Here is a 17,323-nt window from a genome sequence, read left to right as displayed (position 1 = left end):
TTCATCCATCCTGTTGATTGCTTTAACTGGCCTTTAATAATTTCACAAATAAAAATACCATAAGGATGCAACTTTGATCTGTTGGCTAAAGTCAGGGAGATGCTTTGTGGATATGAACTGGGGAGGAAGAAAAACTAATGTCAGGATGCTGCTGCTTAAGAATTAGGAGACAGCTTAAAGAATTACCCAAACCCAGCTGTTACCAATTTTTTAAATACCATTTCTTGCCCTCTGGAACAGAGTAAAAAAATCAAAGCTTAAGAATCGGCTCTTCAAAAGACATTAGTTCATTAATTAAAGGGGATTGCCTTGGATTCTTGGCAAGATAAAGGTAAGGCAACAGTTTCAATTTGTAGTCAGCTGCAGTATGGGATTCCTCCTACTCAACTGCATAATCAATATTTTAAAATTTTCTTCCTCACTGAAGTTAGCTTTCCAAAAAAGTAATTTTATCAGTGTTAAATATCTGTCTCAAACAATAACAGGCCTCTGCATTTTAATTTTTCTGGGAAATTCTTCAATGCTTCCATATTAGCACTTGCAGCTGATTCTCCAATTCTGACCTTATGCTAACAAGTTCTTATTCCATTATAAAAACAAACAAAACCTGTTCAATGTGCAGTGTTCCCATCTAATGAAATCTAACAAGTTCTCATTCCACTATAAAAACAAACAAAACCTGTTCAATGTGCAGTGTTCCCATCTAATGAAATCCTATCCCCTTGTTTCCATGCATAGACCTCCTAGTTCAGGCCCTCCTTAGTTTTACACTGATTTTGTACAATGGCTTTGAAGTCAATCTAAACCCAATTCCCACGAGCCATTCTCTAACCTGCCACCAGCATCTTCCCAAGGTGTAGGTACATAAATTGTCCTTTGGGCCATCCCTCCAACATAGCACTTACCACATTTTATTGTCGTTTTGTGTTTACATGAATCTCCTCTATTTTATCCCAAGTCCCTAGTGGACAAAGACTATTTCTTTGGTCTACCAGTTAGTACATAAAAGGCACTTAACCTAAGTATACTGTATTGAATATGAGCCCAACTCATATCAGCTTTCAGAGAGCCTAAGAATTCCTTCTTTGAAAATCAGATTTTTTCCTACTCAATCTACTACTCTTAAATATGTGAAAATCTTACTGCAAATCTTGATGAAAAACAACACCTGATTTTTTTCTTTGAAGCTAGTACACTAGAAAAATGCACCTTAATGACTTAGTGATGCTCACAAACACCAATTATTATATTTCTTATAGCTTTGTCCTCAGTGGCTGAAATGTATTACCTGCTCCAGCCTATGCAGCTTTGTTTTTCTGTCTTCCATACCTGTCAGCTTTTATATCTAATTTATCTGCACCAACTCCTCTCATGCCTCTAAATTGTACTTTTTAACATGCCATGGGCTTAAAAGCTAAAATAATCAAGCTTGTTAGAAATGTTTATAGCAGAAAGAAATAGACCCTAATCAAGAGAAATGATGTACCCATGATCAAAAAGCCCAAGGATCTTGCAATGTTCATTTTTACCTGCTAAAAGGCCTTCACTGCTTACTCTCTGGTTCTAATCTACGTCAGAAAAAGACGTCACATAGAATTAGCACTGTTAATCACTTAAATTTGCACTCTCAATTCTAAAATCCAGCCCAGTTTAGTGAGTTAAAACCCTCCCCACTTCAAAACTCTCTTCTGTGACTCAGTTCCAATTAAAAAGTTATGAGTCCTATCCATTATATTCACTTAATAATCTAAAGCTATCTTAAACCACATTATACATTTCTAGCAGATCAAATGCATAATATGCAATGTGACATAAAGATATTATTTATGACAAAAAACATTGAGGGTTGATGGGTAAATTTTTGTTAAATCTCAAAATGTAACTAATGTAGACTAAAGCTCATCATTAAATAATCAGTGTTTCATATTCTGTCAAAAATGTGCCCTCTGCTTTTAGTACTTCGTATACATTATACTCTACATTTTAAAATGGAGTGATAATGGAGATAAAATAGTAGAAAACAGGCATCACAAATATTTAGACAATTAAGGTAAGCTCAGAGTGACTTTTAATATGCCAATCAATGTTAATAAAACACAAGTCAAACAGACTAGTGCAAACATGTTTTAAACCAAAATAGGAAAACAAACAATAGACAAATTCTATTTTTTTGCAACATCTGTTAGCCAGTATTATTAGTCAAATGGCTAATCACACATAAAACATATTTCGTGATAAGCTTGGGACACTCCGATGTCATTCTGGCATTTCAAATAGCTATGTACAGTATCACCAAGATTAGTTTATATACACAAATATTGAAGAGAAACCAGGCAAAACATTTAAAAAACAGACTAACAATATAATCAAGTACAAAACTTGGGTGGAGGGAGGAAACATTTTTTAAAAAGAGTCAGGGAAGGGCATTATCAGGAAAAAGTACAAAACCAGTAATAATTATACTACATTAATACAGCATTCCAAAGGGGGAGGGAAAAGGTGCATTTCTCCAATGCACTAGCTTCAAAGTTCAAAGAAAAAAAAAGGCAAATAGCTGCTTTTCATCAAGAGCAGCTATATATTTCACATAATTGTTTTAAAAAGAAAGCCTATTAACAACGATGATTGTTTAATGCTACATTTTTACAGCAAAGACAAAACTAAAATAGCAGCAAATTCACAAGGCAATACTTCCACAGAATTATCATTCCATGGTTCATGCAATGCCTACAAAGTGCTCCCAGTTGGATATACAAGTATAATTCACAATTTTAAAAAAAGAAATATAAGATTGACACACAGGTACATTGAAGGCTGAGGAGTACTGAGTCTCTTAGCATTTCCCTTTTCAAAGGGAGAATAGGTATGTAATAAAGCCCTTGAGTCCTTTTTTACTAGTCACTACAGGGACAGATACCTTTTATTACAATGCAACAGCTAACTATAAGCAGCACACCACCACAGTGGTTAACCCTGGAAAGGCTGGTGTAACATCCAACAGTGACTGACATCCTACAGAAGACAGACTGGTGAAACTAGACAAAAGCCTGATATAGCACTGGTCAAAATACAGCTTTCAACTGTAATTCACAAATAAAAGTCCTAAAAGATATTTCAGTAAAACTACTGACACCGATTGAGAAAGTAATTGCAAACTGGATTCTAGCAGTGATTTCAACCTAGCCTCCTCTTGTCACAGTTTTTTTGGGGGGATGGGAAATGAGTAGTTCAGTATATGGTAAGGCTGACAGAGCGGTTCATTTTCTTTCCAATAAGTCGAGATGTTCTATTACTCTGGGTGGTGGACCTGGTGGCCATCCGGTCAGTGAAGAGTGCTCTTTCCTCAGCTGCAGCTTTTGCCATCTGGGCTTTCTTGAGTTCTCTAAGAACGTAAAAATAGGAAACAAGACTTTTCACCTACTGTATTAATCCTAGGAAGGGATCCTAAGAGGCCAAATACAAACTACATTATCAGTTGGGAGATCTTTGCATGATATCATTACTCTAAGATGCAATTGAGGAAAGAAAAAATACAATATTGTGAAAATCTCTTTACATAATACAGACAAAAGGAAAATTCTACTTCCTCTTTATATGAACTATGATGGCTATCAAACTAATGGCAAAGGAACCTTTAAATATTTCAAGTCAGTTTTATTAGGTTAGAATCAAAACAGCAGCAATAAAGCAAATGAATTAGAATGATCATTCCAACCAGTTTTCAAAAATGTCAAAGGTCATTCAGAGCAAATATGAGAATCATCTACTAACCTAATCGACATTTATTTCATCCTTTCATAAAAATAAGTAGAATAGAACGTTTCAAGGAAAATGTTAGTTTATGGTTGAGAGTTTGGAGGGAAAAAACTGATACCTGCTCAATTTTAGTTTTTGTGACAATTTGGGGCTTGGGGATTATCACCACTGCAAATATATGCAAGTTTAAAAAACTTTTAAGTTCATAATTTCAAACTTTAGAAACAACACAAATTTATATGTCAAATACCAAGGTAAAGCAGAAATCCCCAATCTTTAACCGTATAACATGCCAAGCCACTATATTCTTCACTGATGGAAAGCCTAAATCATCTCTCATTAAAATTTGAGAATAAAAATGAGAAAGTAAAAACAAAACAAAAAAAACCCCATCACTTACTTCTGCAAAAGTGAATTTTTGAACTTTTCAGCATTCAGTTCTATTCGTAATTGTTCTGCACTCTTCCTAGAAGCAGAGAGCAATACTGAATGCTTTACCAGTGCCATTGCTGAAGGTCTTCTCTCTGGATCTGGATGAATCATAACCTTAAAAAGAGAAGTAAAATTAATGTAAAGACATGCAATTTAATAAAATATTGAATCATGTCAATAAAGTGCCTCATATATAAAATGCTCACTTTTAGCAACTCTGTAAATTCTTGGGAAAGCACTTGTGGAATCCGAGGTAATCTACCCTGTCTGATTTCATGCCATTGGTCTCCATTTCTGGGAAGAGGCTCAGCACCAGCAGCACATACCACTGTGAGGGCAAGGGCAAAAATATCTGCTTTTGGTAGATGAGTATAGTCCTGTAAAATTAAAAAAAAAAACAAGGGAATGTAAAAATGGCCAAAATAAAGTAAGATTACACCTCAATGATGATTTGGGTGAGAAATAAAACGAAATTAAAATGTCCAATGCCACATTTAAGTTTAGAACCTATTCAGAGAACAAGCTAAATTTGGGGAGATTATTATTTTTTTTTAATGATAAAATAATATACACTCTGGGGTGGGAAAGTAAATACATTTCTAAAAGTATTTAGGCATTTCTAAAAGGCCTCTTCTTTATCACTAGCCCAACTCAACTCTCAGAAGAAACTCCTATCCCCCTAGGGGTATTCATATGAAAATACAAAACAAACATACATCAACAAGTCAGAAATATGCATATACACATAAAACACAAATATACATATAAAAAGAACAATGGAATCATACACTTCATTTGTTCTACTTGTTCCATTTTCATTCAAAACTCTTATCAAGAAATATTTTGCAACACTCTTTTTGAAATAGCACTATTAACTATGTACCATAATGTACTTAATCATTCCCTTATTGCTAAATACGTATTTACATCATTCTCAATTTACTTGTATATGACTATCTCTGAAGGAGAGACTCCTAGAAATGGAAATTCTGGGTCAAAGGGTACATGATTTTAAAATGTTGAAAGATACTAAATTTTTTTTTTTAAGATTTTTTTGTTGTGGACAATTTTTAAAGTCTTTACTGAATTTGTTACAATATTGCTCCTGTTTTACGTTTTGCCACGAGGCATGTGGGATCTTAGCTCCTCGACAAGGGATCGAACCCGCACCCCCTGCATTGGAAGGCGAAGTCTTAACCACTGGACTGCCAGGGAAGTCCCAATACTAACACTTTGATCCCCAAAAAGGCAATGCCATTTTAAAGTTCCACCAGTAGTGTATGGAAATTTCTCTTTTACTGCAACTCCAACACTGCTGAATATGATAAATCTTTGCCTTTACTGACTTTCGCTAGATTAAATAGATTAAATACGTCCACAGCTAACAGTTTACACTTTCTATTTTGTATTACCTTTCTACAAGTTATTAGCTTAAAATTTCAGTACATCTGCATTTACAGTTTTCTAGCAACTGGTAAGTGTTACAAAGCAAATGGCTTAAAGGAGAAAAACTACCTCCTGCAAAACTTCATTTGCAAGAAAACGGCTATCACCCTCTTCAACTTGTGGACTAGAGATCCTTGTTACATGCCCAAGGTCACCTAGAAGTATTGAAAAAAATAGTCAAGAATTAAAACAAACCAGCCTCTCCCTCTTTATTTTGAGGAAATAATCTGGTTATTTTTCTTTCTTACCTATTTTAAACATAACTTTGTTGGACACCCAGTCATCTTCATCTCCTTCTTCAGAGGCAGCATTTGGGATTGAAGTTCGAGATATGAAAATATTACCTGTCAAACAGTTATTTAGGTAAGCCATAATAACAGTTAACAGTTAAACCAAAGTTCACAAACAAGTCATATAACAGAATCAACCAGAAAGCTTTTAAATATATAGATTCTTATGTGTTCTACCCCAAACCCAGTGAGAATGAAAATCCCAGGGGACAAGAACTGGGACTATATTTTCTACGAATATATTTTCTGGCCTAGCACTGGTCCTTGAACACTTGGAAACCACTGCATTAGACCCTTGTCACCTACACACCGATCTTCAGCAGTTTTAATTACTTAGAAATAATACAAAAGGCAATTAACATACTAATTTGTGATGCTGCCAAAGAACAAATTTTAATCTAATGCTACAAGGTTGGTGTGAAAAGAATAAGTTATGTAGCTATTGAGTTTGGCTGACCATACAGCATCTACATCCCAATGAGGTTCTGTGGTTCACTATTTCTGCTGTACACATTTTTTTTTTTTCTAATTCAGGTAAGCTCATGATTAACATAAGTTTTAGTGGAAGATTTTATTTTAGTAGTTTTATCAATGTAGCATAGAATTTATAAATGTTACATTCACTAGAGTCATCTTTCCAATTTTGCTTTATTTACAGGACAACTTATTTCATGGTGATATTTGTAAATTTAAAACTTCACACACCTTAATATTTTCAACTTTTGTACTTGTAATATAAGCATCCACTATGTTTGTCTGACATTTAATACAAGCTATGAGTGAGTATGGGCAAACCTTACTGATCCACATTAACTGCCATCAGTTCAAATATAGTTTTTCCTTTTTGAAAATAAACATTTTAGTAAGTTAATGTACAAAAATTCTTCACATAATTCATATAATTAAGTTGTGCAAAATGATTTAAATTCCCATGAATCACACAAATTTCCATAGATTAAAAAAGAAAAAAAAAACCACCTCATTAGATTCAACTTAAAAACACCTAGCCTACAATGTTTAACTTAAATCCATCAACCTTTTAGTTATAACTTCTAATTTATAGAATAGAGAAAGGAATAAGCTAGGAAGCAACCAGTCAAACCCAAAAGAAAGGCTATCTTGCAAGACAAGGTCTGTATTATTATTATTATTTAAGTAGGGGAAGGGTAAAACCTAAAAAAGAAAAATGGATTTAACCTGGTGTAATGCATGGTCCTGAAATGGATACGAGTTTGGACGAATCAACTGTTAAGGACTTTGGTAAACTAGGAAAAATTTTAATATGATCTGGCTACTAGATGAGATAAACATTTACTGAAATGGATAGGTAGACAGTTGTCTTAAAAAAAAAGTTATAAAACAGTATGTACATTATGTTATTTTTTATTAAATGAGAGGGATTTGCACTAAAATGTTAGTGTAGGATTCACTTGCATACTTTTTTTAATGCAAGATAATCTAAACGCATATACCATTTTGTTTTCTGAATAAAACAGTAACATTTTGATGGCATTTTACAGGCTAGAAATACCACCATGTTTGTACAGCACGTAAGTTTTCAAAGCATCTTCACAGCTCAGTTTATTCTAATAACCCTGTTAGCAGCACTGACGTTATAACTGTAGTTCCAAAGATTAATAGAAGAATGGGGATTTAATTTTTTTTTTAGTACAGCTTGTCTATATTTTAAAATATTCTACAATGTACTAATTACTACTTCTTTAATACAATTTTGTTTCAGTTTAACCTAAAATTATGTAGGCCTACACCTTGATTCGTACCACTGCTCCTTCAGTTTGAAACCTCATAAGCCTTTGAAAGAATACTATGAGGTTGTTCTGAGCCATAGTATGGTCGATCTACTAGAGCCATTTATATATAAAAATCAATTTTTTAGCTGAAAATGATCTAATGGTAAAGAGAAAAAAATAAAACCACTATGTTCCTAAACTCTCCAGTGCTTATTTATCTGCAACATTTTAAATACACTTATAATCACAATACATCTATCATTTTGTTTTCTGGGTCAGACAGTGACAATTTTATTATTTCTTTTACAGACTAGAAATACCTCCAGGTTTGTAGCACCTATGTTTTCAAATTTCTCATTTTATTCTAATAACCATGTTAGTGGCACCAGCATTAATTTAAAATTATGAATCTATAGCCTAGTACAAGAGACAGGCTTTAAACACAGGTTCTTTTAGTCTCCCCAGAGTCCCACTCCGAGACTATGTGGTTCCCATAAGATGCAGCACATTTTTTTTTAACTTTTAGTAAAAATGAGTTTGTTATTTCAAATTTGGGATAACAAGGGAAGAGGTGATGGGAAATAAAACAATACTAATAAGTGGGTCAAAATGTTTTAAAACTAACAATGAAAAAACATAGTAAGATGTTTATGTTCCCATATTATTTTAATGAAGTCATTTATTCTCTATAACCCTAAAGAACACAGGTCAGAGGATCTATAATACTTACTAGGCTTTATATCCATGTGAACCAAAGACATTGAATGAATATACCTCAAGCCCCGGCCAACTTGCAAAAGGAGATCCTTCAACTCTGCTTCTGTAAAGTAACTCATGCTTCTGTAGTTTTCACTTATGGCATCAGCTAAACTTCCACCTAACAAACCCAAGAAAAATTAGAATTTTCTTCTTCCTGAAATATTATTTTTCTTCCATCTTTACTGTAAGACCACACGCAACCAAGAAAGTGACATTTTATATAGGACCTATTCTCTTCAACCTGTTTGTGAAATCAAAATTTTATTTATTCTTTCAATAGGTAATACACTCACATGGGTACAAAGTTCAATGTAAAGTCTCTGTCTTATGAATACATACTTCAGCAATGCACCTGGTTCTCTTTCCCAGAGTAAATCAATGTTATCAGTTTCTTATGTATACTTTTCAACTCCTTTTTACACAAGCGAAAACATATTTTCATTATCTTGAAGATCATTCTCTACCAATATACAAAACTACCCCTTTCTTTCTTGTGTCTACAGAATTCCACTGTATAATTGAATGGTAATGCACTAACCAATCCCCTAATTGATGGACATTTAGAAATAATTTCCAAGCCTTTAATAGTACATACTGTGGTCTCAGGAATAACTTCATACATTGGTCATTTCACACATATTTAGTATATCTCCTACAAACAAACTGCTGGGTCAAAGGGTATGTACAATGTAATATACACATGCATAGTGTGTGTGGGAGACAGTGTTTTATTACATATAGGATAAATTTCTGTAGCTGAGAGGGCCATTTCTGTTTATCCTGCAAAAGAGCTTAGGGTTGGTATTCACACCATCAGTGCCAAGATCTGATTGCCTCTGAAAGCTCACATAAACTAACAGTACACTCAGTTTCTGATTTCAAAATGGCTAATACTTAAATTATGCTAGCATAAGCTTATGTAAATCTGGGGATTTGGAAGATAAATCTGGGACAATAACACACACACACAGAGTGCCCCTTAGAGAAGGCTGTACCAATTCATACTCCCATATTTATTTATTTATTTATTTATTTATTTATTTATTTATTTATTATTTTTTTTTGCAGTACGCGGGCCTCTCACTGTTTGTGGCCTCTCCCGATTTATTTATTTATTTATTTATTTATTTATTATTTTTTTTTGCAGTACGCGGGCCTCTCACTGTTGGGGCCTCTCACTGTTGGGGCCTCTCCCGTTGCTCTGGATGCGCAGGCTCAGCGGCCATGGCTCACGGGCCCAGCCACTCCGTGGCATGTGGGATCTTCCCGGACCGGGGCACGAACCTGTGTCCCCTGCACCGGCAGGCGGACTCTCAACCACTGCGCCACCAGGGAAGCCCCATACCCCCATATTTAATGTGTGAGAATACCTGTTTTCCCACACACTTAACAACAGAGTCTAAAAATTTTGTAAGTAAAAAACAGTATCTTAGTATCATTTTAATTTAAACTAGCCTTACTATGAATAAGAACATAACCTGCTTTTATAGAATCACTCAAACCAATTAGCTAATTTGTTTATACTTTAAAAAACTTTAAGTTTATACTTTAAAACTTTGTTTATACTGTCTCAGAGGAAACGAGGAGTTATTGTAATAAATAAATAAATAAACAAACCACTTCTGTTTAAAGCTTAGTTGGGAATAATAAAATCAAAACCAAGGTAATAAAATCTAGGTCAATGATATATTACTCAGAAAAGGAGGTCCTATAATTTGAACAAGACTGAATAACAAAACATCAAATGTGTTTAAAAATAAATAAATAAATCACACACCTGGAGAGCTTAGGATTAAGTATGTTTTCTGAACTTAACTTGAACAAATCTTGAACTGCAGGAAGAAGAGGGCTCTAGGAGGGAGCAGGTCAAGAAGCCTGTCAGACAGGTGAGCTTGGAGTCCTAGATCAAGTTTACCAAGAAATAACATGGCTGCTTTTTAGTGGGTCTAGCAACTACAGCTAGGCCAGTTCCTTCTATCTTGTTGCTGAAAGGGCAAGAGGTGAGAAAAGCAAACCACTGATCTGATATTTCAGGTTCTCCTCCCCTATCGATCAACATTTTTCTACACCTGTTTATCAAGAGTAGAAATTCAGTCTATCACCAAACCAAGAAAAAAGGCTCAAAATGCAAACGATGTTTGAGACAATAAGGAAATTCAGTTAAGATAAAGGGTATCAGTTAATCAACACAACAAATGAATGATAACAGAATCCTTCCCTGTGAAACTGTAGGAAAGGATCTAAAGACCAGGCCTATTAGGACATTCAAGGGTTTATGTGGAGAGAATGGTGGAAAAGGGAAACAAAAGAAGAGCTCACAAATGTATCTAGATAGCCTCACTGTCTTTCATCTAAGTAAAATAAACAACCACACAAAGAGGCAGTCCTATTTTACAGAGGTCTATTTGTTTTTTAAAGATCCATATTCCTTAACAATTCCTTTTACAATGCTCCAAAATAATAAACTATTTCAAAAGATTATTTTATAATCTAACTTTATTACAGGACAAGGTCTCTGTAATCTGAGAGGGTTAGCAAGATGGCTCTTTCCCTCCCAACTCCCAGGCCCAAGTGTTTCCTCAAAATCATCTGAATGACACAATCATGTCTGGACTGTGGCTGAAATACTTAAGAGAGCCAGCCACATACAACAAGGTGAGAGGCAGAAAGAAACTAAAAGGAGATGGCGTCTAGCAAATATGGAGGGGAGAAGGTATTACGGTAAAGTTGTACTATTATTAAATGCAGTTACTAAAAAATGGAGGTTAAGAAACACAAGGCCATGGGCCATAGCTTCAAAAATGTTTTGATGGTATGAAGAGAAACATTTCAAGAGATGTGTGAAACAAAATAGAAGCAATGCTGTATACTGAGCACTTATTCTTTCAAGGGTGGAGATTAAAATGACAACTCAATGAGAAGTCAGGTATGAGAAATGAGCCTTTTACTTCTGTTTTGTTCATTGTTTTCAAATACAGAAAACCTGAATCTACTACCTATACCACTTATTTATTCACAAGCTATGAAATGGCTGGTCTTAAAAAATGAGAATCAACAAAAATAATCTTTGCTACTAGACTGTTCATTAAATTCTAAATTCTCTAATATTCACCGAAGATATACAGAAATAAAAATCCATCATATATAAAGATTTAGGTATTTAATAACAGCTGTCTGTAAGAATCAGAAGTGAGGCCGGGACTCTGGTAAAGCTTTAATAAAAAAGGAAGGACACACGTTGATTGCTGAAGGACCTGCTGAAATTCAAAGCTATACAAAGGTCCAAAGTTAAACCTCTATAAATGCTTGTTTTAGGGGAGGAAGGAGGGAGGAAGGCACAACTAGGGAACTAAAAGAGCATAACTCTTACTTTACAGAAACATCTCAGTGGATTCTAGTGGTAAACTAGGTTGGATAGATGGAAGCGGAAGCAAGATTCAACAAATGGCTAAATTTATATCAATGGAGAGTCACTGTCATTTTATGAGTAACCAATATCAGTTTTAGCAGCACATAAAATGAAATGGAAAGGGAAGGCTAAGATGCAGGGAGCCTGGATAATTAACTACTATATCCCACACACACACTATGCTAAGTGCTAGGGATACCAAAATATATATGGCAAGGCTGCTGTCCTCTCAAGAAAATCAGCTTAATTTGAGTAACAGGCACACAAATAATATGCACGGTTCTGCTATCCAGGTAGCAAGAACAAGGTTTTCAATATTAACTTCCACGTAATAATTACTTGCACTTGAAATTCATGTTGAAATTCAAAGATCAGGCTTCTGATCTTTGAATTTACAAGAGATAAAAGATATACAGAATTAGAGCAAGACTTTAGATAAAAACAAGTATCTCCTTGGTGTTCATTTTCTTGAGCTTACGAGTTTACAGGGGAACCATTATATTACTCACCATTACAATATTCATTCTGTATAAGCATATGATCATCTTCTGCCCATGCAGAGAAATATCGAACTACATGAGAATGTTGTCCAAGCACTGCATGAGCATATACTTCTCTCAAAGCGTTCTGCCTAGAAGTTTGAGATTAAGAGAATGGTAAATCATTTTTATTCAAGCCTGAACTGAGTTAATTTATCTGAAAGTTCATAAAAGAATCTTGACTTCTGGATCTATCATTATGCTGAAGGACAACCTGCTTGAAAGAGAGGGAGTTAAAACTCTGTACCAGATTTTTCCAAAGACTTCCATTAAAGAATGTTAGAAAGAAGGAAGCTTGCTGGCCCTAGAATTCAGAAAAGATGAAACTCCACTTTACTATGAATTCATGGATGCTACTAGAAATAAGAAATTTAAGGTAGGCTCCAAGATCAGACCATTTATATTATTCTACCAAGTCCAGTAAGAACTAATGCACAAAATGAAATGGATCTGATTAAATCATTACAACTTCTCAAACGTTAGAGAATTAAATTCAATGATTGACCACCTAAAACCTTAACATTTGTAACATCATACTGAACAAAAGAGCAGAAGACAAAATCTTTAATACATACTCATCAACAGAGCCAGCCAATGGCTTTTTTGATCGCTTTATGGCATAAATGCATCCATCCAGCCTCTTCACACATTTAAACACAGAACCAAATTCTCCAGAGCCAATCTTCTCTAGCTCATGAAATTCTGTTGTATACCGTGACTTCATATTGCTTTCAGTAATTGTAATTCTCTGTAATAAAAAGTGTATCCATATATATATATATAATACAAAAGTATGAAAATGACTTTTTCACTATGGTGATAGCACTATGTGTGAAATTTTAAAATTATATCTTATGTTTTGCAGGTGCTCTGTGGGAATTGTTCCATTTGTAGATGTGTTTTTTTGTTGTTGTTGTTTTGGGGTTTTTTTGCGGTACGCGGGCCTCTCACCGTTGTGTCCTCTCCCGTTGCGGAGCACAGGCTCCGGACACGCAGGCTCAGCGGCCATGGCTCACGCCACTCCGTAGCATGTGGGATCTTCCCGGACCGGGGCACAAACCCGTGTCCCCTGCATTGGCAGGCGGACTCTCACCCACTGCGCCACCAGGAAAGCCCCTGTAGATGTGTTTTTGATGAACTTGTGAGGAGTGACAAATTCCACATCCTCCTATTCCGCCATCTTGAATCCTCCCTAAAAATTATATCTTATGTTTTAACATGCATATATGGTAGCTTGCATATGTGGCTTATTTAACATGTATATGTGGTAGCTTGTTAAGACGTAGAAAATCAAATTTCAAAAACAATAAAATCAAAAGCTATTTACTTTAGCAGGTCTTGTTTCATCTTCAAACTCATAATCACTGGCTTCCATGTCTTCACCACAGGAACTGAAAAATATTATTTTTTCCATCAACATATCTGATAGATACATCAACTAGAGATCCAAAACTTTATCTGACAGGTATATAACAAAATGAAAATTTAATGAATGAAAACAGAAAAGAAAGCATTTAATTTTGTAATGACACGATACAGCTCAACTGATGGAAATGTTCTTGCTTAGATACACCACCACAACCACACATATCAAAATTAAAGCCTTTGTAAATCAACTTTCTCTGACTCATTTTGACACCAGCAGATTTCCTACTATCTAGGCTTTTTATTCCTTCCTTTCCCACACCACTCTTTTCCACAGGTGATTACTGAGAACTGCTAGTAATGGAGAAAATTCTCAGTGCATAAACTTCCATGTCATTCAGTTGAAACTAAATTTTAAGTATACCAAACCAATCTTGGGTGGTTGAGGAACCAAACTGTTGAATAATAAATAACTTACTCATTCCAGTATGTTCTCTTTCTTCTACGACACTGTCCTGAGGAATGAAGTAACACAGAATCTGGAGTAAAAGGATTAATATTCACTTGAGGAGTCTGTCGTATGTCAAATTCCCTTTTTCCTGACTTTTCTGTATCCATGAATAGAGAACCACCTCGGAGTTTAACAGAACTGGAATCGATTCCTCGAGCTTTGGAGAGCAAACTCTAGGAGGGGGGGAAAAAAAATGTTTAGGATCCAAGCGCTATAGACGGCCTTCTCAACCTAACTTTCAACAAGGCTTTCACGAGGCTGAATGTGTAGGTCAAAGCAACACACAAGCCTTTGTTATCTTTCAAGCAAAATAAACAGTGGTTAACTTAGGAGCCTGAAGCTGGATACTAACCACCTTTTCTGAAAAGGCCAAGTAAAATAAGGTCTCTAACCCTAAAAAGAATATAAATGCAGACTAAAATTAAGTTCATTCTAGAGGATAAAAGTTAACAAAACCTTTCAATCCATCTAAAAATGGAAAGCAGTCAGGGAGCCCCATAAAAGCTCCCCTCCCCCATCCAAGTAAGAGTTTGAAAGCCTCCTCCGTAGGACTCCTCCCCTCACTTCCAGAGGGATCTTGCCGTGGGCAAGTCGGCTAGCAAACAGTAGAGCACAAAAGCACACATCTTCCTGAGGTTTATGACTAGTAACGGTACTGAAACTGACTCACTTAAAAAGGTGCATTTCCTGCATTAATCTTATAAATGCGGCACCTGTCTTAATTTCGGGAAGTGTCCGTTTTAAAATCTTCTGTTACTTCTGAAGTTCTAGAAGTGGTCATCTGCTTACTCACTAGCCATTCAGCAAATAGGTGCTGAACACCTACTTCTTTAAGATACCTTATCAACGGTATATGAAAGCCTGAGGGTCCAGGCAATACCAATGTTGGTTTTTAACCAGTTGGACGTTCCTAATCCTGACACTTAGGCTGATCAAACTTGGGAACTGCAAACCCAAGGGTGTAAACAAACGCTTACCCAATAAATATTCTGTCCGGAAAGAGGCTTAAACGCTACCCCTGAGTTATTTACGAATCTTTTTAAGACTGTAAATGCTTGAAGGCCAGCCTTTTCTCCCAAGTCGAAGCGCAGTCTCCCTCCGTATCTCAAACTTTCCCCCATAAGGCCACCTGATACGAAACGATAAGCGCATGAATTTTTTTTTTTTAACCGAACTCCTGCGTGCGCCGCCCAAATTACAGGACCGATCACTGCGTTTAAAAGGCACCAGATGGCTGCGGCGCTCGGGAGTGTCAAGTGGTCGGGCCAGGACCACTCGAGCATCATTCCAAACCACGTTATCGGTGCCACACTCCCGGCTGCCACGCTCGGGGCGGCCCCGACTCGGCGGGCGTTAAATCGTCAGCCACCTGGACGGCGCCGATCAGCCCCTTTGAAAGATGAAGAAGTTCCAGACGAGGCCCATTGTTCAGTTACATAATCTTAACGGACAACTTCTGGGCAGGGCCCAAAAGAGGGGCTGCCAACTTTTTTGTTGCGGCGCAGAAGAGCGAGCGCGGGTGCGGCCCGGCGGTTATGTAACCGAACACGGGCAGCGCCGCGCTCTGCTCCCGGCGCCACTGCCTTTTTAAAAGGCTGGGCCGGCGCGGGCTCGGGGCGCCCCAGCAGCTGCGTCCTCTCACCTTGGGGGTGTGCGGTGTGTCGAAGAGCCGCAGCTTGCGGAAGGTCTTGTGGGGCGGGGTGCCCGGGTGGTCGGGCAGCGGCGAGCAGGGGCCCTCGCCGGCCCCGCCTGCCCCGCAGCCCCGCGGGGACGCATCCCCCGGGCCGCCGCAGCGCACAGGCGAGAACGAGCTGCCCAGAAAGTAAGCGGCCGCAGGCGACTTGACCGGCGACGAGGAGCCGAAGCCCTCTTCCTCCCACGAGTCGCCCTCGGCCCCGCCGCCCGCCGCGTCCGCGCCCGGGCAGGCGCCCCGCAGCAGCATGTCCTCCTCCAGCTCTCCGGGGCTGCCGGGGGCCGGGCCGGGCGAGCGGCGGCGCTCGGGCCCGGGCTCTGTGGGGCTCCGCGCGGGCGGCAGCGGCGAGTCAGGCTCCTGAAAGGCCGAGTCCTCCCCGGTGCTGTGGCCGCTGCCTTCCTCCTCCTCTTCCTCCTCCTCCTCCTCACAGTCGCTGCTGGGCGAGAAGATCAGCTTCTGCCGCAAGGTGCAGGAGGCCCCGGAGCGGAGGGGTGGCGGCGGCTGCTGCCGGCTCAGGAAGCTCATCGCGCCCACGGGGCCGGGGCGGAGGACCGGAGAACCTGGGCCCGCGGAGTCCAGGGCACGGCCGGCCCAGGGGGCGGGTCCGCCACGTGCGACTGGGCGCGCCTGGTGGCCGCGGCGGCGGGCGTGCGCGGCGGCTCCGGGACGCTCGGGGCGGCGACCGGCAGGGGCGGCGGCGGCGGCGCGGACTCTTCTGCAGAGGCGGGGGGGCCCGGGCGCCGAGGCTGGGGTCTCCGCAGGTCCAGCAGCAAGTTCGGGCTCCGCGGCTTCCCGCGACCGTTAACCACGTGAGTGTCCAGTCCACCAATCCCCGCCCAGCCCGGGGTTTGAAAAAAAAGGAGGGCGCGACGTAGCCCGCGGGGGAGGGATCAACTACGCGATTTTGGCGCGAACCCGCTGGCTCCGCCCCCCGCCCCCGCCCCGCCCCCCGCTCGGCGCGGATCCAGGCCTGGGCGGACGCGGTGCTGCGGGCCTATGAGCGAGCTGGATGGCTGGGAGCTGGGTCCGCCGCCGCTCGGACGGGGCCGGGCCGGGGAGCAGAGGCAGCCCTCTGGGAGGAGCGAAGGGTGCGGACTGGACTAGGCCGAGCCGAGCGCCGGCCTGGACACGACCTTCTCGCCGCCCCTTCGGCTCCCCGGAGTCAGGAGCGGGACTTGCGACGGGGGAGCCCTCGGGGTCCCTGCGGGTCGCGGGGAGCGGGGGACCGCCGTGGCCCTTGGGCACTGCCCAGGGAGACCGACCTCCTGTCCCGCATCCCTTTGGTGCCGGGCCCTGGGGCTCAGTGGGCGTGGCTGTGGGGAGTCTGGTTCCAGGGTCGAGGTCTGAGTCGGGAATGGTGCCTCCGGCCTCT

The 17,323-nt window shown here is 39.4% G+C and overlaps 1 protein-coding gene across 2 annotated transcripts; it reads right to left on the bottom strand.

The window, feature by feature from the left end:
• Positions 1-2,037: 2,037 nt before the first annotated feature.
• Positions 2,038-16,746, bottom strand: WEE1 (WEE1 G2 checkpoint kinase). 2 transcript variants are annotated; one of them, XM_007116489.4, is made up of 11 exons: positions 15,901-16,746; positions 14,226-14,431; positions 13,710-13,773; positions 12,958-13,130; positions 12,353-12,474; positions 8,406-8,552; positions 5,883-5,978; positions 5,704-5,789; positions 4,395-4,565; positions 4,157-4,302; positions 2,038-3,382 (listed from the first exon to the last, which is right to left on the bottom strand). In XM_007116489.4, the coding sequence occupies exons 1-11, from the start codon at positions 16,474-16,476 to the stop codon at positions 3,229-3,231; spliced, it is 1,941 nt and encodes a 646-aa protein (XP_007116551.2). In that variant the 5' UTR covers positions 16,477-16,746; the 3' UTR covers positions 2,038-3,228. The 2 variants fall into 2 exon arrangements, with proteins under 2 accessions (XP_007116551.2, XP_007116552.1); XM_007116490.3 differs by lacking the exon at positions 15,901-16,746 and adding an exon at positions 15,236-15,336 and having other exon boundaries at positions 2,045-3,382.
• Between the last annotated feature and the right edge of the window lie 577 nt (positions 16,747-17,323).

The sequence above is a fragment of the Physeter macrocephalus genome, chromosome 16 (genome assembly GCF_002837175.3).
Source record: "Physeter macrocephalus isolate SW-GA chromosome 16, ASM283717v5, whole genome shotgun sequence".
NCBI classification, from domain to species: domain Eukaryota; kingdom Metazoa; phylum Chordata; class Mammalia; order Artiodactyla; family Physeteridae; genus Physeter; species Physeter macrocephalus.
This window is presented reverse-complemented; position numbering and strand designations above follow the sequence as displayed.

Coding starts and splice junctions, on each gene's coding strand:
- WEE1 (XM_007116489.4), bottom strand. CDS start 16,476: ATGAGCTTCCTGAGCCGGCAGCAGCCGCCGCCACCCCTCCGCTCCGGG. Junction 4,566..5,703: donor CAAATGAAGTTTTGCAGGAG/GTAGTTTTTCTC, acceptor TTAATTTTACAG/GACTATACTCATCTACCAAA. Junction 4,303..4,394: donor AATTTACAGAGTTGCTAAAA/GTGAGCATTTTA, acceptor TCTCTTTTTAAG/GTTATGATTCATCCAGATCC.